Source organism: Talpa europaea, assembly GCF_964194135.1.
Source record: "Talpa europaea genome assembly, chromosome: 1".
Classification (NCBI taxonomy): Eukaryota; Metazoa; Chordata; class Mammalia; order Eulipotyphla; family Talpidae; genus Talpa; species Talpa europaea.
In genome coordinates, this window is record NC_140073.1 from 12089072 (window position 1) to 12113760 (window position 24689).

Genomic DNA, 24689 nt, shown 5'->3' on the forward strand with positions numbered 1-24689 from the left:
TACCCCCAGATTGTAAGTAGTTCTATCCATATAAAGTTAACCAAAGAACAGTTACATTTAACCTAATCTTTCATGTATAGTGTATTGAATTTTATTTACTGTGAATTGTATTGGGATGGTCATTTTTTGTATATGGTTTTTGTAATTTTTGTTGAGTAACTTTCTGGAAATACAGACTATCAACTAACCATTAAACTTTTGCTTTAGCCACCTGACAGTTTTCCAGACTTGTAGGAATCCCTGTAGAGCACCAGAGCCTTTGTCAATGTCCTACCAGAATGGAGCATTTCTTAAAATCTGCCAGTTTGTGTTTTTTTGTTTTTTAAGATCTATGCTTAGAAGAAATGGGGTGTAGGCCAGAGGTTGTGGGGGGAATTCACCAGAGCAGCGGGCCAGACAGTAGAGGTCTGCCGCGCCATGTGGGTTAGCTCTGGCCAGGGATCGGTGGACCGTCGCGGGTGATAGGCTCCACCAGGGAGCCCCGATAGTGTGTATGTTTAAATCTAATTTAGTTCCTTTTCCTAGTGTGCAACATAATTTCTAGATGGTAGCTATAGGGTGGAGTGAATATGAGATGAAAGAAGGGGGCGTAGCTCCCTTTAAGCGATAGCTAAGAATGACCTAAAAAGTAAGTTACGGAACAACAGTGAACTGGAAATTGCTGAGGATACCCGCGTTGTATTCGTCAGTCCCTTGTATCCACTGCCCGGAAGTCAGGGGTATCCTCTCTGAAAGGAGGGATGCGGGTGGATCTCCGGGATCTGTAAGACTGGCGGTGGCCTTTTCCCGGGTTCTCCATCCGCTCCTCGGAGGGGAGGCCCAGCCCCCGGAAGTGCCCGGCCGCCCCGCCCTCCCGCTTCCGCCTCGCGGTTGCTAGGCAACGGGGGCCCCGCAGCAAGCGGCGGCGGCTGAGCGCCCAGCGCGTCCGCAGAGGGGTAGGGCGCGCCGCCGGCCTCTACCCGCCACGGCCTCCCTGTCGCGGCCTCCCTGTCGCGGCCTCCCGCCGCGCCCAGGCGCCTCTGCCGCCCGGGCCCGGGCGCGGGGGCGGTCGCACCCTCTCTGCGCTCAGAGAAACGTACGCCCCCTTCCCGGCTCCTCTCCACCTCCGGACCCGAAAGCTCAGAGCCCCTGAATTAGGTTTTCAGGGCCCAGTCTCCGGGCCCCTGACCTTTTTTATCCATCTTTGTCGGGATCACTTCGCCGGCTCGCTCCGTCCTCCTTTCTTGCGCTTCACGGAAGCGTCCGGGTGCCGGGCGTCTCCTTTCTAGGGGAGAGGGAAGCATGAGGCCAGCAAGGGTCCCGACGCCTCGGGAGGAGGCTGGAAGACGCGCTGCCCTGCCTGATTCCTCAGGTGCGCCCCGACCCTCAGCGTGCGGACCGCCGGGCGGCGCCTGTTTACCTGAGGAGAGGCTGGGTGGGCTGGGAGGAGGGAGAGACCCTGCCGCGATTCTGTGGTCGTGTGGGAGCCGCGGAGGTGGGGAAGGGGCAGGGTGAATATTGGCTTTTTCAGTTGTCCCGTTGTGGTTTTCTATTTGCTTAGCTTGTCCTGTGTAATCAGCTGCCCGTATGAAAATTGGGCAGGCCTGGTGACTGGATGCTGTGTCACTGACTGGTCCTCAGCATACCATGCAGAAGTAACATGTTCCCAGCACTGGAACCAGAGCTAAAGCAGGAGGTCGGTACACACCCAACTCCTCTCCAGGATCTCCCCAGAAATCCCTGAGGGTATATTCTACAGGCACCTATTTCTAGGTGGAGATCTTGATCCCCAAGATGGGATTATTTGTATCAGTGCCTTGCTCTTACTTTATTTACAAGTCCTCAAGCACCCCGTCCTGTGCAACAGTGCCGGTCTACCTTTTGTAAGAGTTCAGTATCATTCAAAAGGATTTTCCTAATGAGATGGCCTTTCCTTTCACAGACCCTTCTTGATCCCTATGAAGAGTTTATGTACCATCATCTCCAGTACTATGGCTACTTTAAAGGTAACACCTCATTTCTTATCTAGCTTCACTTTTCATGAAGTAATTGGTTTGATTAACTGGGAGAGTTGTATTTGGATAGAGTAGTAACTAATGTTCCCAGCACCATTGATTTGCTGTGTCACCTCTTGTCTGTCCTTGCTCCCTTAATTACACTATCTGGCATTAAAATAGTCTTGCTATCTGGAAAGGCATGTCCTCGCCATATTGTTCTTTGGAAGTGTCTTGACTGTTCTTGCCTTTCTGTAAAATTTTAGAATTGTAATGTTTTATTTTTTCGGGTTTTTTTTAAAGATTTATTTATGCATACAAGAACTAGGGTGCAGGCCTGAAGTATGGGGGGTGAGAGGATTTACCAGAGAGAGTGGGGAGCAGAACAGGCAGACTGACTGAAATACACTGCTGAGGGGAGCAGTGGGCAAGACAAGAGAAGTCTGCTGCACCATGTGGGTAGCTCCCTGGCCTGCTGGGGCTCAAACTCGTGCTGCAGAGGCTGTAGTTAGCTTCATAGTGCTGTGCTTAACCCCTTGCACCACCAGGGAGGCCCAGAATTGTAGTGTTTTGAAGATTATCAGGATTGCATTGAATCTATAGGTCAAATTTCACTAGAAATGAGAATTTTCCCATCTGCGCACATAGTCTAATCATCCATTTACTTAGGTCTTTACGGTCTTCCAATAAAGATAACTTTTTCATGGAACTTCATATTTTATGTTGTGTGTGTATATATACACACATACTACCCTTTTTAAATTTTGATTTTCTGATGTTCCTGGTATTTAGAAATAAAATTAAAGCTTTTATATTGATTTTATTTCTATAAACCTTGTTAAGCTTGCTCATTTTTAAGCAATTATTCATTTGTTGAAAATCGAATTAACAGTTTGCCAGGTTCAGCAGGGGCCCCTGGGCACCAGGGTTCCCACTCTGAGTCCCTGCCTTCACTTGGCCGTAGCTCTCCCGGGTACTGTCATAACTGGGAGGTCTTTCTCCCTTGCAGGCTCTTTTTTTCTCCATTGTACCATGCTGCTTCTCAAGTCTCCTCACTGTAAAATTTAGAAAATGATTCTCACATGCATGAGAATGTGAAAGCTCATTGAAAAATGGGTTGTATTTCTTGTGAAGACCATCAGTGGTGGGTGGTGATGAAAGTCCTGGTAGTCTGGGTAGTAGCGCTTTGGGTGTTGATCTTGATGTTAGAAGTGATTATGAGTCATTCTCCCAGCAACTTTAATTAAATTGCATCCTCTTAGCACAGAGAGGCAGTTTACCAAATTCTGCTAAGAGTCAGCACGTTTGGAAGAATAGTCCTGGATACCTGTTGAGTGGCTCTTTCGGGGAAAGGGATGACCCCCTGCAAAAGGAGAAGCTTCTTTGTGAGTAATCAGTGTATTCATCCCAGAGCCCTGAGCAGCTTCTGCAGGTGAGTTCAGGAGAGCTGGCCTAACATGGGACATGCCAAGGAATTCATCACTCAAAACTGTTCTGTCTAAACTACTTAGGATTGTAAATGAAAACTGCAATACCAAATATTCTGGGTTACCTTCCTCCATCTTGTCAGAAAATTCATTAAGGCTCTTTTTTTTTTTTTTTTAAAGATTTATTTATTTATTTATTTATTTATACAAGCACTGGGTACAGTCAGAAGCGCGGGAGGGTGAGAGAATTCACCAGAGCCAGAGCAAGGAGCAGAGCAGGCAGAAGGACCGAAGTACACTGCTGAGGGGAGCAGCGGGCGGCAGGAGAGGCAGCAGGAGAGGTCTGCGTGCCATGTAGGACCCGCCTCCGGTGGCCGGGGATCGAACCAGCGCTGCAGAGGCTGTGGGCAGCTTCGCAACCCAGCGCTCAACCGCTGCACCACCGGGGAGGCCCTCATTAAGGCTCTTTAGTGAAGGGTAGCACACTGATTTTTCACATGGTTTTAATATATATATTTAAGGTTCTTTGTATAAGAAACCAATTCCAACAAGCAAAAAAGCAAAAATGATTTCTCACAGGGACACAGGGTTCTTCCAGAACATAAGGACAAGAATGCAATTGGATTTCCCCCCAGTACTTAACCAACCAAACATCATTCCACTTCTTTTTTCTCTACTCCTCCCCTCTCCCAGTTCAAGCTACCATCATTTCTCACTATTGAAACAGCCTCATTACTGGTCTCCTGGCCTCTTCTCTTGCCCCTCACTGCCCCTTCCCAGTGCATTTCTCGTAGAGCAGTGTTCTTTTGTACATGTAAATCTGATTGCATCCCTTTGCTGCTTGAAACCTTTGAATGACACAAGACCCAAAAGCCATAAGACAGTGATAATTTTACAGCAAATAAAAATTTGTTTTGCATAGAAAAAATTACTGTTAGGAAAGTAAAGAAGCAAAGGGGGAGGGAGGGAGACAGTGTGACAAACATGCCGAAGGATTAACACCTGTAACAGCTCTTATAAATTAATAAGTTAAAAAGTGACCAAAGAGAAAATTGGGCAAAAGACATGAACAGTAGATCATAGAAAAACAAATACAAACAGTGAATAAGCCTTATAAAAAGATGCTCAAAATCAATCAATCAATCAATACATCTTCAACTTCATTTCTATTTAAAGATACAACTCAAAATGTCAAGGTGCTATTTTTAAAAACATGAGATCTGGCCAGAGGTTGTTTTAAAGTTGTTGTTAGGTCAGGATTTTGGGGGAACCCTGCTGTTAGGAATGTGAATAGGTAGACTGTTTCAGAAAGGCAATATTTGGCAATCTCTGGAAACAGTACTTTTAACTCTTGCTGTTGCAATTCCTTTTTCAGATCTGTGTCACATGTGTTTGCTCACACCCATGCCCAGAAGTTTCTGTAACCCAGAGTTCCTTTCAGGGAGTGGAAAGATGAGGGTTGAGCCAAGGAGACTGATCAGGCCTGTTGACTCAGGAGCCAGCTGAACACGCCACTTCAGTTTTGTCCTGCCCTATTTGCTAACACTTGAAATTCCATTAATAAGAAACAATTGCCAAAAAAAAAAGAAAAGAAAAGAAACAATTGCCAGTCTTTTTTTTTTTTTTTTGGAGGAGGGGCAGTCTTAGTGTAATGGAAAATATAAAATGTAAAACCATCTGGTAGAAGTAACACAAGGATGTGAAAGAGTTTTAGTTGGCGTATAATTTGATAATCAGATAACTGTTTCCCCTCTCTTGATTATTAGAGTGAGGAAGACATTTTTCTTTATTTTTGTAGCAAAGCATTTATAATATTGGGTTTTTACAAAGGTATGAAAGAATTAATTATAATATGCTTCTTTAAAAGAGAAAGCAAAGGGTTATGTGTATAAGGTTGGAAACTTCCAGTGGTAGGCGAAAAGTACAAAATGAAAAATATATCCTTAGTTTTTATATATTTTTTTCTTTTTAACTGCTCACAAAGGATCCTATGCATAATCTCTACTTCATTTTCTTATTTAAAAATATCCCTTAGGGGCCTCCCCGGTGGCGCAGTGGTTGAGCGCTGGGTTGCGAAGCTGCCGGTGACCTCTGCGGCGCCGGTTCGATCCCCGGCTGCTCCCCGGCCACCGGAGGAGGGTCCCACATGGCGCGCAGACCTCTCCTGCCGCCCGCTGCTCCCCTCAGCAGTGTGCTTCGCGGTCTTTCTGCCTGCTCTGCTCCCCACTCTGGCTCTGGTGAATTCTCTCACCCTCCCGTGCTTCTGCAAACAAATAAATAAAACATGCCTCTATTAAAAAAAAAAAAATTAAAATAAATAAATAAAAATAAAAATATCCCTTAGAAGGACCTTTTCATATGAGCACTAAAATAAACTTTCCTTGCTCTTTTTAAGGTCACCTGTGTATAGTATCCATATCATTAATATGTCATCATTTTTTTTATCAACTTTTTGATTTTTTTTGTTTGTTTTTTAAAGATTTATTTATTTATTTATACAAGCACTGGGCACAGTCAGAAGTGCGGGAGGGTGAGAGAATTCACCAGAGCCAGAGCGGGGAGCAGAGCAGGCAGAAGGACCGAAGTACACTGCTGAGGGGAGCAGCGGGCGGCAGGAGAGGTCTGCGCGCCATGTGGGACCCTCCTCTGGTGGCCGGGGAGCAGCCGGGGATCCAACCCAGTGCTCAACTGCTGCGCCACCGGGGAGGCCCTATTTTAACTTTTGATGGGTGATCAGGTAGTTTCCACCAGATTTTTATTTGAACGGTGATGCAGCGAGTCTCCTCATAGATGTAATATGATGAACTTTAAGGAGAAAATTCATAAGGTAAATTATTTGCAGTGGGATTGATGAATTGAGGGTATGTGTGTTTTCAGTCTTAAGCGTGATAATGCCAATTGCTTTCCAGAAAGGTTGGGCCAGTTTGCCTTCTTACCAGCAGGTTCTGAGTGTACCTTTTAGCTTACACATTTGCCAGGATGGCTGTGAAAACATGTAAATGTTTTTCCTGTCTAGGTAAAAAATTGGTATCTCTCTGTCATTTGGACTTACGTTTCTTACAGTTATGACTACAGTGGAGCAGCTTTATCATCTTTTCAAATATTTATTGCCTATTCTTTAATTCCCTATTGAGCAATGGGCAAAATATTTAGAAACAGAAATGCAGAGGCCCAAAGCAGGGTTGAGTGGGGGGGTAGAAAGGGATGGAGGAAAGAGAGCAGAAAAAAGAAAAAGATCCCTACAACAAACTGTACATCCTCCTTGCTCTTTCCAGGGCCTAGCTGTCTCTCTTCAACTGTGCACAGACAGACAGAAGCTGTGAGCAGAGGTACTTCCTGTCCTTCCTGCCCAGAAAATATGAACTCCTTCCTGCTCTCTGCCTAGAGCTAGGAATGACCCACTAGGGGCCTTTCCGCCTTTCTTCCCCCTTGCATTTCTGCCCCGCCCCCCCACTTCTCATTTCCATTCTTCGTCTTTCTCCCTGAAAGCTTTTCTTCTCCCTTTTTTCTCATTCTTACTTCCCAAGAACTCGTTCTGTCTCTCTCCTGCCCCCCTCATTCTTTCTTTGCCCTTCTGCTTTCCATGTTCTCTTTTAAAAGTTTCTCTGTACTTTGAGTGGTTGTATATTATGAACTTGGAATTTCATTTGTAGATGACTTCATTGTGGTTAATAAAGTCTTACGTATTCTTTACTGAAATGCAAAGGGGGAATTGAATGTTCCCTTTCTTGCCTCTCTCTAAACAAAAATAATAAAACAGTTTTTTATTCATTTTATAATCCACTGTTGCAGTGTTTTAGACCCACTAGTTTTGAATGAAGAAACAAAAGTTTTCTTCTAACTTACTCTAAAGCTTTACATTTAAATGTTTAACAAATTATGCAGAAGTGCAATTTGACATTTTATAACTTTGATGCTATCATCCTGGACTAAATCTCCTTGAGAAACATGGAGTTACCCATATCATGGAATTACACATCCCTTCTTGTATTTTAATGCACTGCCTAAAGTTACTTAATTGTTAGAGTTGAGAAGTAAAGTTCCTGAGGAGGAAAAGAAAGCTTTCTCTCATTCCCTTCCCCTCTGACAGATTCCCTTATGCTGAGTTCACCACTTTTTAAGAGCAGACAGCTTCTTCATGATGAGTTTGGTGAAGTAAACCCACGACTTCGAGAACCCCGAGATCTCTTTGCCCTTTTCTCTAGCAGTGGACCACTGCAGGCTCCAAGATGGCCAATAGAATGTGAGGTCATCAAAGAAAATATTCATCATATTGGTAAAGTGACTTACATGTTGTGGTTGCTATTTGGGCAGATTTTATCACAAGATTTTACCATTTTAATTCTTGCATACCAAAGTATGAGGCAGGACACCTTCAACATCTGTTAGCTCAGCCTGAAGTGATTAAGCTGTGATATACACTCACTGAAGTCAAAAGTTACACCAATATGTCACTAGAATGTTTCTAAGTTTATTGCAATGGGAGGGTACCTTTCTAAGAATATGTTTAGTGATACAGTATATATCTAGTTTGATAGATAGATAGATAGATAGATACATAGATAGATAGATAGATACATAGATACATACAGTAATGAACAAGATATAGACCCCAGAGCAGTTGTACAGAGCTCAGTCCCTTTGGGGACCCTTAACCCCAGCCTGGAAGATCAGTGAGGGTTGTTGTAGTAACTATAGTGACCTTTTTGGCTTATTTTCAATTTTTCCATTTAAAGTTTATACTTTGCTTTATATGCCTTTTGTTAAGTCTCCTCGTAGCCTTTATGGAAGGAAGCTAGGCATAATCAATTTACAAACTGAAAGTTAGGGTAGACACTTGGTTTGATTCAACCAAAATAGCTATTTGAATAATTATTGTTATAATTTTATATCAGTCCTCATAAAGTGCCTTATATATTATTTATTTTCCCATTTTATGTCTTCTTGCAGAGTGGGTTCCACCTATTCCAGAATATTTTTATCAACCTACAGGAAATGAAAAGGTACCAGAAATTGTAGGAGAAGAAAGAGGCACAGTTGTCTATCAGTTAGATTCAGGTATTGTCACTATATTAAACAAATAGTATAACAATGAGTAATCATGACAAATATATATACTCTCTATAGTAAATGTGATTTTAAAAAAATCCATAGTTTAGTGATAAACTGTCTTTTCCAGATCAACCTGAATGGGAGCCTTAGTATTCATGACCATCAAGCTTGAAAATTTCAATTCATTTTATTTTATTTATTTTTTAAAGATTTATTTAGTTATTTATGCATGTAAGAACTGGGATACAGGCCAGAGGTGTGGGGGGGGGTGAGAGGATTCACGAGAGACAGAGTGGGGAACAGAACAAGCAGACTGACTGAAATACACCGCTGAGGGGAGCAGCGGGCGAGACTGGAGAGGTCTGCTGCACCATTTGGGTTGCTCCCTGGCCGGCCAAGGATCGAATTTGTGCTACAGTGGCTGTGGATAGCTTTATAGTGCTGTGCTTAACCCCTTTCGCCACCAGGGAGGCCCTCAATTGTTTTTGTAAATGAAAATACTTTCTTTTTATGGTTCTAAGTATTTTATAGCTTCTCCCTTGTGATTTTCCTTCCTGAAAATCAGATGTTGGCTCTTTGGAGAACTTGCCTTTCTTTTCTCCACCTATATGTGCTTTAGTGAGTACTTTGTAGGTTGTGCATTTGACTGTCATTTACTGTGTGATTCTCTGTATTAAAATACAGGTTTCCTAGGGGTAGAACCCATGTCTTTTATAAAAATGTACATAGCACTGATTCTATACCAACACCCAAATACAGATTGTTTGCAAGGGCATGTGGTAGACTCCCTAGAATACACCATATGCTTGATTGTAAAGCAAGTCTTAAGAGATTTTAAAGGGGGCTCCCCAGTGGCGCAGCGGTTGAGCGCTGGGTTGCGAAGCTGCCTGCGGCCTCTGCGGCACCGGTTCGATCCCCGGCTGCTCCCCGGCCACTGGAGGAGGGTCCCACATGGCGTGCAGACCTCTCCTGCCGCCCGCTGCTCCCCTCAGCAGTGTACTTCGGTCCTTCTGCCTGCTCTGCTCCCCGCTCTGACTCTGGTGAATTCTCTCACCCTTCCGCGCTTCTGACTGTACCCAGTGCATGTACAAACAAACAAACAAACAATAAATAAATAAATAAATAAAAAAAAATACATGCCTCTTTAAAAAAAAAAAAAAAAAAAAAAAAAAAAAAAAAAAAAAATAAATAAAAAAGAGATTTTAAAGGATTGAAATCATATAAAATATATTCCCTCACCACCTCAAAATTAAGAAAGAAATCAACAGAATGAAATCTGCAAACATTTAGAAACTGAACAACAGTCTTTTATGTAACCCAAGGATTAAAATAGTCACAAAGAGGGCCTCCCCGGTGGCTCAGCGGTTGAGCTCTGGGTTGCAAAGCTGCCCGCAGCCTCTGCAGCGCCGGTTTGATCCCGGCTGCTCCCCGGCCACCGGAGGAGGGTCCCACATGGCGCACAGACCTCTCCTGCCACCTGCTACTCCCCTCAGCAGTGTACTTCGGTCCTTCTGCCTGTTCTGTTCCCCACTCTGGCTCTGGTGAATTCTCTCACCCTCCCGTGCTTCTGACTATACCCAGTGCTTGTATGTATGTAGGTATAAATCAATCAATCAATCAATCAATAAATCTTTAAAAAGAAAATAATCACAGGGCCTCCCCGGTGGCGCAGCGGTTGAGCGCTGGGTTGCGAAGCTGCCCGCGGCCTCTGTGGCGCCGGTTCGATCCCCGGCTGCTCCCCGGCCACCGGAGGAAGGTCCCACATGGCACGCAGACCTCTCCTGCCGCCCGCTGCTCCCCTCAGCAGTGTACTTCGGTCCTTCTGCCTGCTCTGCTCCCCGCTCTGGCTCTGGTGAATTCTCTCACCCTCCCGTGCTTCTGACTGTACCCAGTGCATGTATAAACAAAACAAACAAACAAATAAATAAATAAATAAAACATGCCTCTATTAAAAAAAATAATAATCACAAAGAAAATTCAAAGATATTTTTAACTGATTGAAAATAAAACAAAATATCACACTGTATTGGGTACAGCTAAAACACTGCAAATTTATGACTTTGCCTGCCTATATTTGAAAGAAAAATATCTCAGATAAATTACCTAAACTTCCATGTTAATAAATTTTTAAAAATCATAGAAAACTAAATTCAAATTGAGCAGAAGAAGGAAGTAGTAAAGAATGGAAGTCAGTGAAATAGGTAACAAAAATAATAGGGAAAAAGCAAAACAAAATTTGATTCTTTAAAAACAAAACCAAAATAACAAAGTTTTTAGCTAGATTAACCCAAGAAAAAAGGAAAGAAGGCACAGATTATCAAAATCAGGAAAGAAAGGGGACAAAAACTCAATTCTACAGAAATCAAAAGAAATGCAAGGTAATACCAACAGATTAGACAACATAGGTGGACAGGAATAATTGCTAGAAAACACAAGTTATCAAAGCTGACTCTGGAAGAAATAAAAAGTATGAATAGATTATAACAAAAAAAAATTTAACTAGTAATTAAAAATCTTCCTGCAAAGAAATCTCTGGCCCAGATGACTTGACAGGATTAGTTTGAATTGTGTCAAACAATTAAGGAGGAAACAGTACCAATTCTTTATGAACACCCAAGAGGAAGAGGAAACATTTATCAACTATTTTTATTGCTGTGATACCAAAGCTAGACAAATACATCACAAGAAAAATTATAAAGCAATATTTTCATGACTATAAATGTAAAATCCTGTACAAAGTACCAGCAAACTGAATTCAACAGCATATTGCAAGGATTATATACCACTGGAGATTTGTGACAGAAATGCAAGAATGCCTCAATATAGGGACATTAATGTAATAAACAATATTAAAGGAGAAAACATTTATCTCAGTTGGTGCAGAAAAAGTTGCATTTGACAAAATCCAACCTTCATAATAATAAAACATTCAGAAAACCAGGAATAGAAGACAGTTTTTTCAACTTGATAAAGAGTGATATTTATGGAAAGGATGGATCAACTGTACATTCACCAAAATAGTTTATAGAAAAAAATATAGTGACAAGTGCTGGGATGTTGTACAGTCAATAATAACAGTAACACTTAGGACAGAAAGGAAAGGTAATGTTAGAGAGCAATGAGCCAAAAAAAAATACAAACATTCCCAACTAAAGGAAAGTAAAATTTGAGCTAACATTATTGGGATACCAATTAGATAACAAGGACTTGGGGAAACAGAGAAGTTGCCAGCAAGGGCATCCTTTGTTATCACCAAAAAGCACCTGACTCTTGGGGCCTCCCTGGTGGTGCAAGGGCTTAAGTCTCAGCAATATGAAGCTGTCGGCAGCTACTGCAGCACTGGTTCATTTCCCAGCCAGGGAGGTGACCCACAAGGCACAGCAGACTTCTCTCTCGCCCGCTGCTTCCCTCAGCAGTGTATTTCAGTGGATGCCTCTTCTGCTGCCCACTCTATCTCTGGTGATCCTCTCACCACCCCACCCCACCCCCTGCACCTCTGGCCTACACCCCAGCTCTTGTATGAATAAATCTTTAAAAAAAAAAAAAAAAAGCGGGGCCTCCCTAGTGGCACAGCGGGTTGAGCACAGCACTATGAAGCTGTCTGCAGCCTCTGCAGTGTGGGTTCAATTCCCAGCCGTCCAGGGAGATTCCCATATGGCGCAGCAGACCTCTCTTGTCACACCTGCTGCTCCCCTCAGCAGTGCTTTTGGTCTGTCTGCCTGTTCTGCTCCCCTCTCTGTCGCTGGTGAATCCTCTCACTCTCCCGCGCCTCTGGCCTATACCCCAGCTATTGTATAAATTAAAAAAAAAAAATCTTAAAAAAAGCACCTCTCTCTCACTGCACACACACATGCCTGAGCTAATTAGGACATAAAAAAAAAAAGTTCACTGTAATTGGGAAATGTTATATTGAATAAATAAGAAAATCAGAAAAATGTCCTTATAATTTAATCAATCTATGCAGGATAGTAATGATCAGAAACAAGATTTATGTATTTTGTTAGAGGAGGAATATGTACCAAGTTTAATTAGTTGAAATAGAATGTAATAAACCAGTGAAATCAGGGGAGGTTTTTGGAGAAGCTGGAAATAGGAGGGAGAGGAACTGCTCATCTTTATATTCCTACAACTAGGAGAATAAAAGGAGCCAACTACAGCAGAGGGCCTGGCTGTGATGTAATTGTACATGCTCTGCTCCTAGTTGTCTGAATTAATAGGCAATCCTCATGTGAATATTATGGTGAAAAAAGCTTTGTGCAATGAAGTAAAAATGAGGGGAAGCAATTCACAGTTGACCTAGCTTCACCTTACAGAATGTGTGAAGAGGAGTTTGGGGGACATTAAAGTATGAAATCAAAAGAAGATTAACCTTGAAATACAGGAGCAATTAAAAAGGCAAAGTATATTTACTTGGGATCAAAGAATTGCAGTTTAGAGAGCAGAGATTTGAGTAGAAACCCAAAATATGTCCTGAAAAGGGAGAAAGTGAGAGGTTCTTTTAGAGAGAAAAAGAGGAAGATGAGGAAAGTGGTTTTAAAAAGTTAATTGTGTTAAAAAACTTAAACATTTTTGACTGTACGTAATTAGTTCTTGATTCTATCCTCTGGCAAGAAATCCATCATCATCAGTCCTCCTGATCTGGATGATACATCAAAGAACAGTTGATTGCTTGATGGTTTCTTAAAACAATTGCTTTTGGCCCAGTCTGTTCAGCGATTTTTCTCCAGTGGCATCTCTGACTCCATTTTAAAATGACCTTGGTGGGCCTCCCCAGTGGCGCAGCGGTTGAGCGCTGGGTTGCGAAGCTGCCCGCGGCCTCTGCGGCGCCGGTTCGATCCCCGGCTGCTCCCCGGCCACCGGAGGAGGATCCCACATGGTGCGCAGACCTCTCCTGCCACCCGCTGCTCCCCTCAGCAGTGTACTTCAGTCCTTCTGCCTGCTCTGCTCCCCACTCTGGCTCTGGTGAATTCTCTCACCCTCCCGCGCTTCTGACTGTACCCAGTGCATGTATAAACAAAACAAACAAACAAACATAATAAATAAATAAATAAATAAATAAAAACATGCCTCTATTAAAAAAAATAAATAAAAATAAAATGACCTTGGCACCTTCAGGAGTAGGAGACAGGCATTAAGACCTAGTTGAGAAGAGAAGAAAGTGGTCATACCCAGAAAGTTCAGAGTGGGTGTAGTTACCTCCAGAACTCATCACTGTTAACCCGGCCTGGGCTTCATGACAGTCACAGAGGCGGATTCCATAATGATAAAAGAAGGTTTCCAAAATTAAATAGCTCTCCTTATGTCATCTTTTCACAGTTGGTAGATTTGGGTTATAAATAATAGGTTGCTCCTGTACTTTCAAGAAATTCTTTTTTACCTCATGTTGACCTGCTTGCAGTTATTTTCAAAAAACCAGATGACCTTGAACCTACATTGCTTCATTGGTGCTATTCAGGGATCTGTCTGCTTAGGAGGAAACCCTGGAGCTGAGAGCTGTCCTAACACAGCAGCTGTTAGGAGTTGTCCTAATTGACCTGTCCAGTAGCTGTGACAATTGCTTTGTTCTTATCCTTTAGATTTGTCAAGGTGAATTGACTCCACCCAATTAGAGGATTGAAGGAGCAGAAAATGAGAAGATGGGGCTCCAGAGAGAGTTTGGGGAGTTTGTTAGCTTGGGGGCCCTGAAGCAGTCACATACTTCTGATAACAATTTTAGAAAGGAGAGAGGCTTTGTTTTTTGAGAAATGTTGTGGATTGAGTAAGCTCAATCCATTGAGCTATCTTTGTCTTTAAAGTTGTTCCCAGAATGATTGTGGGGAATTATCACTGTTACCTGAGAGACCCGAGAAGATTTTGCAATCCCTACATTAATGGACCTGGTTGCAGGGCTGCCTGCACTTTGGGGTTTCATGAAGAGATCAAGCCACTTAGGGCTTCAGCTTTTAATTGCATTTTCTGTTCTTTTGCTACCACTTCCTCCTCCATCTGTGTGTGCATGTTTTCTTCTTTAACTCACTCTGTACATGTTTGTTTTCTCCTTGGCTCTCGTTTATTATCCACAGATAATGAACATATTTAAAAATGAACTGACTACTGATAAAATTGGACCCCACATAAAATTACTATTTGTCTAATGCTGGCATCTATCATACCCTTGGTCAGCATCTTTGTTTATATCAGTCACATGCTGATGGGTGGATATTGTTAACATCTGACAACATAATGCAGAAACTGTAGAAATTGCAAAGTGAAGTTATCTTTGCAAGAGAGGCAGATTTTAATAAATTAATGAATGTTAAAAAATTGGTTGAGGGCCTCCCCGGTGGCGCAGCAGTTGAGCGCTGGGTTGTGAAGCTGCCCGCAGCTTCTGCAACGCCGGTTCGATCCCCGGCCACCAAGTGAGGGTCCCACATGGTGCACAGACCTCTCCTGCCACCCGCTGCTCCCCCCAGCAGTGTACTTCGTAAGTCTGCCTGCTCTGCTCTCCACTGTGCCTCTGGTGAATTCTCTCACCCTCCCGTGCTTCTGACTGTACCCAGTGCTTGTATAAATAAATAAAATGAAATCTTTAAAAAAAAAATAAATAAACAAAAATGCAAAAAAAAAAAAATTGGTTGAGTCACTTGCTAAGCCATTGACTTATAAGAATCTAGATATTTTTAATCAGTTAACAGAGGAAATCAACAAAAGATTCTTCTGGACATATTGCAGTACATAAAAAAGAACTTGGGAAAACCTATCAAGACCTAAAATAGTTTTGCAAGAGTACTTGCAAATATCAGAAAATACCATATGGCACTCTTACTGAATTTGTCTAAAAAATTGCAGCCCCATCAAAAAAAAAAAAAACCACATTGATTCTTTATTATTCCAAGGATTAGGAAGAGGCTATGATTGTAACCTAAACTTTGTTACAAGAAATAAATTTCATAATTGTTTCAGCTTCATTTTATTTTTTTTAAGATTTATACAAGCACTGGGTACAGTCAAAAGCACGGGAGGGTGAGAGAATTCACCAGAGCCAGAGTGGAGAGTAGAACAGGCAGACTGATGAAGTACACTGCTGAGGGGAGCAGTGGCAGGAGAGGTCTGCACACCATGTGGGACCCTCGCCCCGCCGCTAGGGATGGAACCAGCGCTGCAGAGGCTGCGGGCAGCTTCGCAACCCAGCGATCAACCACTGCACCACCGGGGAGGCCCTGTTTCAGCTTCATTTTAAAGATAAAATTTCAGTTATAACCCTTTCTTTTCACTAATTACTATGACATTTCGGTTCCCTTCATAGGCAAATTTACCCATGCCAATTCTTCTCAAACTTCTATTTTTGTTATATTTAAATCTGGAAGATTTAAATTTATCTGGCTTATTGTCTCTTTTTTTGTTGTATCCTTTTATTCATAAACAAGTAGGTTTTTTTTTTTATTTTTTTGTAGGAAAAGACTGCAAATGTTTTCAGATAGTCCATTTAGAGTATCATTTTTTGCCAACATCCATATAAATTGGGGTTTACATGGAATATAAGCAGTAAATGAGATGTCACAGGGAGCCATGCAGCCAAAGGAAGTGTTTTAAACACATGAAGGCCTTGAAGGCTTTGTTTAAAATTTAAAGTATCAGCAGGGACAACTGAAAATTCAAATATTCATTGTTTTTAACTTAGAATTGTCATCAACATTTAATGATACTCAATAAATATTTGCTGGATGAACGGATTCTGAGTGGAACCTGGCCTAAATCTACCTGTCTTATCTGCAGTACCAACAGAAGGTGCCTATTTCACCGACTCCAGAGTGGGGGGCAAACGAGGAATTATCAAGGAACTTGCTGTTCCCTTGCAAGGACCAGAAGACAGTACTCTACTGTTTGAATCAAGGTTTGAGAGTGGGAATCTGCAAAAAGCGGTCCGAGTGTGAGTAGCAAACAGGAATTTCTCAAAGGGGTGATAATTAAGTGACTGAAAAGTTTCTTCAGGAATCAGAAGTCAGGCATGTTTCTGAAAGTCTGAGTTGATAAGAATTGATTTTGATAATGATGAAGGTTGGTGGGAGTAATATTGACTTATATTGTTGCCCAGAAAAAAAATTATCTAAATCGTTTCCTCTGAACTCATTTCAAATTTGCATTAATAAAAAATACATAACAAGAAAAAATTGAAGTCCTTTGATCATAACCCCAGATACAGCAGTTGTTAACAGTTTGGTGTATATGTACTAAATGTTCTGTGTGTGTGTGTGTGTGTGTGTGATATGTAATGTAGCCAAATAATAAACCCTTTAAAATAGGACAAAGGTATACATACTCCTTTGCAAATTTTTTTTTTCCATTTCATAAATAAACAGTAGGTGTTTTTTCTTTGGCAGTACCACAGATTTATACCCTTATTTCTCATAGTGTATATTTCCTTTGTATGGATAATTCCATATCTTATTTAACCTGTCCCCAGCTGATGAAAAATTCAGATGTTTACAATTGTTTGTTTGAGTTAATGGAATTAACACCCATATGGATTTATATTTTTAAGTATTTGTGGTTTTTATGGGCTAAGATCTGGAAGTGACATTGTTGGGGTAAAGCATTTGAACATTTTAAGTATTGTTATTGTCAAACTGCCCTCCAGTGTGATTTCCAACTCCCATAACAGTGTCTAAAAGTGCCTGTTTCCTGGCATTGGAATATGGATGAGATGGAAGGAAATGATACTTTACTTGGAATGTATTTAATTATGCATGTGAGTGAATACTTTCACTTTTTTTCTTGGCATTTCTGTTTCCACTTCTGCAAGTTAGTCCTGCTTTTCAACAAGACAAGTACATTCCAGAGATGCCCCCTCATCTTCAAACAATTAATGCCCAGAGATAAAAATAGCATAGAAGCCCTAAGGGTCTCCTGCATACTGGTGATGTCCAGGATGTAGTGGGAGCCCACACAGAGAGCTCTGGCTTCACTGCTATTCAGTGTGTCATAGGGAAATATATTGATTGAAGTGGTTGGAACCGCTACTCTAGAAAGAGACCAGAAAGCTCCAGGGCTCCCAAACATCCTGTGCAGCAGTGTGGGTTTTGAGACTCTCCCTGTCCAACCCCTAATAATCTCTCCTGCCCCCGGTTCCTGTTAACCTGATAATATGAGTTGGAGAACTAGGGAAATTAGAAATCTGTTTGATATAGCAGACTTTTTGTGCTAATAAGTTCTGTTTTCACAAGGGGATAGCTATTTTCCCAGATTTGTTTTTTGAGGGGGCTTGTGGAGTTACAGAGATATCTTCTATTTTCTCCATTCCAGAGACACCTATGAATATGAACTCACTTTGCGAACTGACCTCTACACAAATAAACACACTCAGTGGTTTTATTTTCGAGTTCAGAACACCAGAAAAGATGTCACCTATCGCTTCACCATTATCAATTTGCTAAAACCCAAGAGCCTGTACACTGTAGGGATGAAACCACTCATGTACTCCCAACTGGATGCGAAAGCCCGCGGCATTGGCTGGAGGAGAGCAGGAAGTGAGATCAAGTACTATAAGAACCACATGGATGATGGGCAGCAGCCCTTTTACTGTCTCACATGGACCATTCAGTTCCCACATGACCAGGACACTTGCTACTTTGCACATTTCTACCCTTACACATACACTGACTTGCAATGCTACCTCCTGTCAGTGGCAAACAACCCTGTTCAGTCTCAGTTCTGCAAACTTCGAACTCTATGTAGGAGCCTAGCAGGAAATACTGTCTACCTGCTCACCATCACCAACCCATCGCGGACCCCCCAAGAAGCAGCTGCAAAGAAAGCTGTGGTCTTGAGCGCGAGAGTCCACCCGGGGGAAAGTAATGGCTCCTGGGTCATGAAAGGGTTTTTGGACTTCATCCTTAGCAACTCCCCGGATGCCCAGCTCCTTAGAGATATCTTTGTCTTCAAAGTGGTTCCCATGTTAAATCCGGATGGAGTGATTGTGGGGAATTATCGGTGTTCATTGGCTGGAAGAGACTTGAACAGGCATTATAAGACCATTCTGAAGGAGTCTTTCCCTTGCATCTGGTACACCAGGAACATGATTAAAAGGTGAGACCTTTTACCTGCCGATCTTTCTCTGAATGCTATGAGCGCTATCGGATGGGGTGTGAGGTCTCTTCAGATGCAGAAGTCAGTTATAACTTTGGACACAAGTCTTTACCATTGTCTTTGCAGTCATATGGGTCTATTCATCTTCAAACTTTTATTTTTTTTTAAAGATTTATTTATTTATTTATTTATACAAGCACTGAGTACAGTCAGAAGCTGGGAGGGTGAGAGAACTCACCAGAGCGGGGAGCAGAACAGGCTGACCAATGAAATACACTGAGGGGAGCAGTGGGCATGGCAGAAGAGGTCTGCGCGCCATGTGGGATCCTCCCCAGTGGCTGGGGATCGAAGGGGCGCTTCAGAGGCTGCGGGCAGCTTCACAGCCCAGCACTCAACCACTGTGCTACTGGGGAGGCCCCATCTTCAAACTTTTAAATTATGTCATATCATTGGGTCTGTTCATCTTCAAACTTTTAAATTATGTCCTATCATTGGGTTGACTGGACACGCAACATTTCAGCTAGAGGCATTTCACTTACAAGTGAAACGATTGAGTGGAAATGACCAGAAATCAGAGGAATTCATAAGTCTTTATCATGAGCCCTTGAGTTATTATTATAAAAATAATAGTTATTATTATAAAAATAATACCTAACAATTAGTTCTTATGTCTGGGGGGACAGGTAGCATTTTCAGCGCTTCATACATATGACCCATTTAATCTTCACATTGGCCTGTGAAGTAGGCAGAGTCAGCAACCCCATTTTATATATGATGAGGAAATGAAGGCCTAGAAAGGTTAATTAATTTGTCCAACATTATACATAGTAGATATTTGAACTCTGGCTCCACTGGTTCCAGAGTCTGAGTTCCTTATTGCTGTTTTATATTGCCTCTGGTGAAGAAAGAATAATAAAAGTGGTTAGCAATTACCAAGCCTGTATAAAATCGGTTGAAGGCTGTGATGTAATAGCACCACCTACAGCACATCAGCATCTGTGAAGGCACAACTAACCTTGTGAGTGGAGAGGGTGGCAGTAGTGTGGAGCTGGTAGGCGAAATGACTGCAAGCATATGTTAGGAAGTCAGGCCTGGGTTTGAGATTGATTTTGCTACTGGCTGGTTCTGTGGCCTTGGAAGGGATTTAACCCTGCACTAACTTTCTCATCTGTAGAATGGGGGTAGTGATGCCTGCCTGGGTGGTCACTGTGAGGCTTAAATGAGATCATCTAATCTATTTTAGCATAGAACCCAGCACATTGTTTCACCCAAATTGTCATCACCCTCCTCATCCTGTCGTCATCATCATCAGGTGAAAATGCTTGGAAGATTGAATAGGTGTTCTGGGTAATCAGGAGATAAGAAGAGTGGAGCCGTGTAGGCAGTAGCCCTGGGAAGTCAGGAAGCAAGACTTTCTTTGGTTCTGTCTTGTTTATCCCTGCATTTGCAGCCCCTCTCCCTCTTTCCTCAGTCTGCAACAGGGAGGGTTTTCTCACAGTAAATATTCTCTATTCATTTTCTCAAGGTCCATACTACCTCTTCCTCCATCGGGACTTTTCCATTTCAAGGCCCTCTGATTAGCAGGGCCAAGGAGTCCTAGTGACATGTGTATAGCAGTGGCTAAAGATTGGGAGAGGGGCCTTTGAAAGCCATTAGGGGTTAAAACTTTCTTAGGAGAAAAGGTACCAATAGACATACTTAAGAGGAGACTTCATAAGATCCGTGACTGTTTGCATTTGGATGACCATTGAGACTATTGTTTGAACCCCTCAACAGACTTCTTAAAGAACGGGAGGTTCTCTTGTATTGCGACTTCCATGGCCACAGCCGAAAGAATAACATCTTCCTGTATGGTTGTAATAACAACGATCGCAACTACTGGCTTCATGAACGAGTCTTCCCTTTAATGTTAAGCAAAAATGCACCAGATAAGGTGAGTGTGTGTGGTGATTTTCTGTCCAATGACTAAGGGAGAAGCAGACACACACTTCCTTTGGTACCAGTAGATTTGCCTTTCCGTCTGGCTTTTCATCATCTTGGGTAAACCCCAGCAACCTTGCCTTCACAAATTTACAAAGATGTGATTAAGAACTATTCTGATAGGGCCTCCCCGGTGGCGCAGCGGTTGAGCGCTGGGTTGCGAAACTGCGCGCGGCCTCTGCGGCGCCGGTTCAATCCCCGGCTGCTCCCCGGCCAACGGAGGAGGGTCCCACATGGTGCGCAGACCTCTCCTGCCGCCCGCTGCTCCCCTCAGCAGTGTACTTCAGTCCTTCTGCCTGCTCTGCTCCCCGCTCTGGCTCTGGCTCTGGCTCTGGTGAATTCTCTCACCCTCCCTCCCGCACTTCTGACTGTACCCAGTGCATGTATAAACAAAACAAGCAAACAAACCAGCAAACAAATAAATAAAGCATGCCTCTATTAAAAAAAAAAAAATTAAAAAAAAAAAAAGAACTATTCTGATGGCCAGATAAACAAAATGTATATCCACACAGTGGAATGTGATATGGCAATCAAAGAACTAAGCACTGAAACTTTAGAGTGTGGATGGACCTTGAACACATTATTGTAAGTGAACAGATGCAAAAGGCCACATGGTATATGATCCATTATATGAAATGTTCAAAAGAAACCAACCCATAGAGAGAGGAAGTGTGTGGTGATGGCCTGGAGCTGAGGGGAGAGGGTGGAGTGGAGCATGACCACTAAGGAGACCTGGCTTTCTTTTTCAGGTGATGAAAATACTCTAAGTTTAGATTGTAGTGGGGGTTGCACAATTCTGAGAATATAAAGCCTGAATTGTGCAATTTAAATGGGTGGATTGTATGGCATAAAATTATTTTTCAATAAGAATGATTTTTTTTAATTGCTCTGGCTGCTTTGCCTGGGTATCAGTTCAAACTCTAAGTGGGAAGCTTTAACTATCATCTTTAATCCCATGATTGGCAATGGAGGAAGGGATTGAAGGACAAATTAAACAGTGATGTTACATGAGCCTCCATGGAAAAGTTCATGTAATACAAGATCACAAAGAACTGTAAGATGTTAACAGGCTAATGAAAACAACTTAAAAGTCTTTAATGGTTGGCTGAGTAACAGCTCTGTGATGGCTGGACAAATACAGACTATCTGCATTGGTTTAGAAGTTAGTTTCTAGCATCATTAATAGATCCACAATATGTTACTGTCTTTAGAAAGAGCAATTAGGTTGGTTAGAAAGGTGTTTAAATATGGTACAGATTTCCTCACATAAAGATATATGACAATTTTTTTTTAATTTATGTATACAAGAACTGGGGTACAGGCCAGAGGTGTGGGAGGTGAGAGGATTTCACCAGAGACAGAGTGAGGAACAGAACAGGCGGATTGACTGACATACACTGCTGAGGGGAGCAGCGGGCTAGTCAGGAGAGGTCTGCTGAGCCATGTGGGTAGCTCCCTGGCTGGGGATCAATTTGTGCTGCAGTGGCTACAAATAGCTTCATAGGTTGCATCTTAACCCCTTGCACCACCAGGGAGGCCCTGTAAGACAAATATTTTATATCTGCTACTCTTTATGTTTTTTAAAAAGGAAGTTTTTCTTTCTCCCTCCTTTTGCTCCTCCCTCCCTCCCTTCCTTTTTTCTTTTTCTTCTTTTAAGTCTTGTCTGTTTTTGCCAGGGATCTTTTTCTTCAAATTAATTCACTTCCAGAGCCCAGTAGCTGAAAACACTAAAAAGAGAGCTACACTAAGTGAAGAGGGGTGGAGGACTTGGGCCCTGCCCATACCCAGTCTGTCTCCTTTAGACCTTGATTGAAATGTCCTGAGGTGCCTCAGTAGAACCCCGGGTTATGCAGGCACAATTTAGAAAGCATTAGCTAGTGAGATACTTTCCAATTGTAAAGTATTTTGAGCAGGATAGAAAAGGCTGGAGTGGGTGCCAAGTGTTTGTTATAAACTCCAAGTGAGAAGAAGAGGGTTCAGGGGTCATGAAAGACAGTGAAGTGTGTTGAATTCCAAGCAGAGAAGGTTGTCATCAGAGACCAGGGAGTGTGGCAGAAGTGATAGAGCTGAGGCGAACACAGATCATCATATGGGGAGGGTAAACCTGGTGGATCCAAGTTAGGGAGAAGTAGATCATAAGTCTTAGAAATTTTGGCGAGTACTGTGAGTACCAAATTAAGCCAGCAGTCCCAAACAGTGTTCTAGGCACCCCTCTCCTGCAGGATGTCACTGGGAAAGGGATGGAAGGGCTCCTGGGCCAGTAAGTTTGAAAACCAGAATATACTCCCTTCCTCTTTAGAGGACCTCCACTGCGGAATAGCGAATGCCCTGAGGGGCTGCGGAGGAAGCCTGTTTAATTTTGTTAACCCTTCATCTCCCTGGCTAACCTGACCACAGAACCCCTTTTTCCTTAATCTCTATTAACATCCCTTAGAGTTAGTATTTTATAGAATACTTTAGGAAATAGTATATAGACCCCAAGTGGTATCACATTAATGAATTTTAGACTTCTTATATTTGCCAGATTTTGATTAACGGAGGATTTTGATTTCTCTTTAGTTCTCTTTTCATAGTTGTAATTTTAAGGTCCAAAAGTGCAAAGAAGGAACAGGACGAGTTGTGATGTGGCGGATGGGAATCCTAAACAGCTACACCATTGAGTCTACCTTTGGCGGGTCCACGCTGGGTAAGCTGCCTTTTGTATATCGCAGGCTAAGCTAGCACAAGAAAGCCAAGCAAAGCATTGAGGAGATGAAATCTGTTGAATATTGGGAAGATAATTGACCTAGAGGATTTTCCTCTCGATACCTTATGACTATCCAAAATCTGTGTGAAAATTGAATACTCAGTGGAGCAGTATAACGTAACAGTTGTCCAGGACCTAAAACTAGGCAGATCAGTGTTTGACTTTCAGTCCCATTTATGGGTTGTGTGACCTGGGTAGGTTACTGAGCTGCTTTGACTGTATTGTCCTTTAACTGTCAATAACAATAGTAATTGGGTTATTGGCACTGCTTCATGAGATGGTACACGGGAGGCACTGGGCCTAGTGCCCACCATCAAGTAAAACCTTCATGCTGGGCCTCCCTGGTCGTGCAGGGGTTAAGACACAACCTATGAAGCAATCCGCAGCCACTGCAGCATGAGTTTGATTCCAGACCAGCCAGGGAGCAACCCACATGGCGCAGCAGACCTCTCCTGACTCGCCCCACTACTCCCCTCAGCAGTGTACTTAGGTCAGTCTGCCTTTTCTGTTCCCCACTCTGTCTCTGGTGAATTCTCTCACCCCCTACCCACACACCTCTGGCCTGTACCCCAGCTCTTGTATGCATAAATAAATAAATCTTAAAAAAAAAAAAAAAACCTTTCGTGCTTATAGCCTCTATGACTATAATCAAGGTTTTCATTGTCAAAGATTCTTAGGAAGCATACTAAAACTATGAGAGAGATGCCATCCAAAAGCATAATATTCTAGATTCAGAGATAATATTTTTAAAGAGAGAGTTGTAAATTAGATTAACGCTTGTTTATTAAGAGTAAATAAGTAGTGTTTATGGACTTCTTTCCAGGCAATAAAAGAGACACTCACTTTACCACTGAGGACCTGAAGTCCCTAGGTTATCACGTCTGTGACACCCTTCTAGATTTCTGCGATCCTGACCGAACCAAGGTAAAAACCACGATTAGAAAAATGCAGTAAAGCTAGTGGGGTCAGTTTCACATAGGTCCGATGTCAGACCAGTGGGATTGTGGGTGATCTGCACTCTAAGGAAATGGTAAGACTTCATCACTCCCCAAGAAGGTAGAGGCCTCATGCTGCCTTCCCACACACTGTCCCTCACTTCTGGGCTCACTTCTGGCAGACCAGTTCTTCCCCTGCTTCTTCCTGTTTTAGATGATCAGTGTCCTTCCTCTCCAGATCTCACCCTGCCCTCTGCTCCGCAGTCCTCCCCTGCTGCCTCCCCAAAGGGTTGCCTCATCAGTGACCCCTCTCTGTGTTTTCCTCTTCTTCCTGCATCCCCTCAACTGCGAATCTTCTCAAGCTGCCAAAGGTTTCCTTTGCCCTTGGTTCTCCAGCAGGTTATGTCTGTTTCCCTTCATCACTCAACTTCTTAAAAGGGAGTCTGGGGTAAGGGAAATTAGGAGAGGTTGGTAAAAATGAATGAACTCTCAGTTCTCAGGTGAATAGGAA

General features: G+C 42.5%; 1 protein-coding gene across 1 annotated transcript in view; it reads left to right on the top strand.

The window, feature by feature from the left end:
• Nucleotides 1–1639: 1639 nt before the first annotated feature.
• The window catches only part of AGBL2 (AGBL carboxypeptidase 2), a gene marked incomplete at both ends in the record, with an annotated part of 33805 nt that continues 10755 nt past the window's right edge, over nucleotides 1640–24689 (top strand). The window contains 11 exons of the mRNA XM_084248467.1: nucleotides 1640–1675; nucleotides 1922–1985; nucleotides 3236–3358; nucleotides 6676–6729; nucleotides 7491–7676; nucleotides 8351–8458; nucleotides 16208–16361; nucleotides 17735–18517; nucleotides 20294–20450; nucleotides 23057–23183; nucleotides 24067–24167. Coding sequence (XP_084104593.1) covers nucleotides 1640–1675; nucleotides 1922–1985; nucleotides 3236–3358; nucleotides 6676–6729; nucleotides 7491–7676; nucleotides 8351–8458; nucleotides 16208–16361; nucleotides 17735–18517; nucleotides 20294–20450; nucleotides 23057–23183; nucleotides 24067–24167 — 1893 coding nt within the window. The remainder of the gene's footprint in view (nucleotides 1676–1921; nucleotides 1986–3235; nucleotides 3359–6675; nucleotides 6730–7490; nucleotides 7677–8350; nucleotides 8459–16207; nucleotides 16362–17734; nucleotides 18518–20293; nucleotides 20451–23056; nucleotides 23184–24066; nucleotides 24168–24689) is intronic.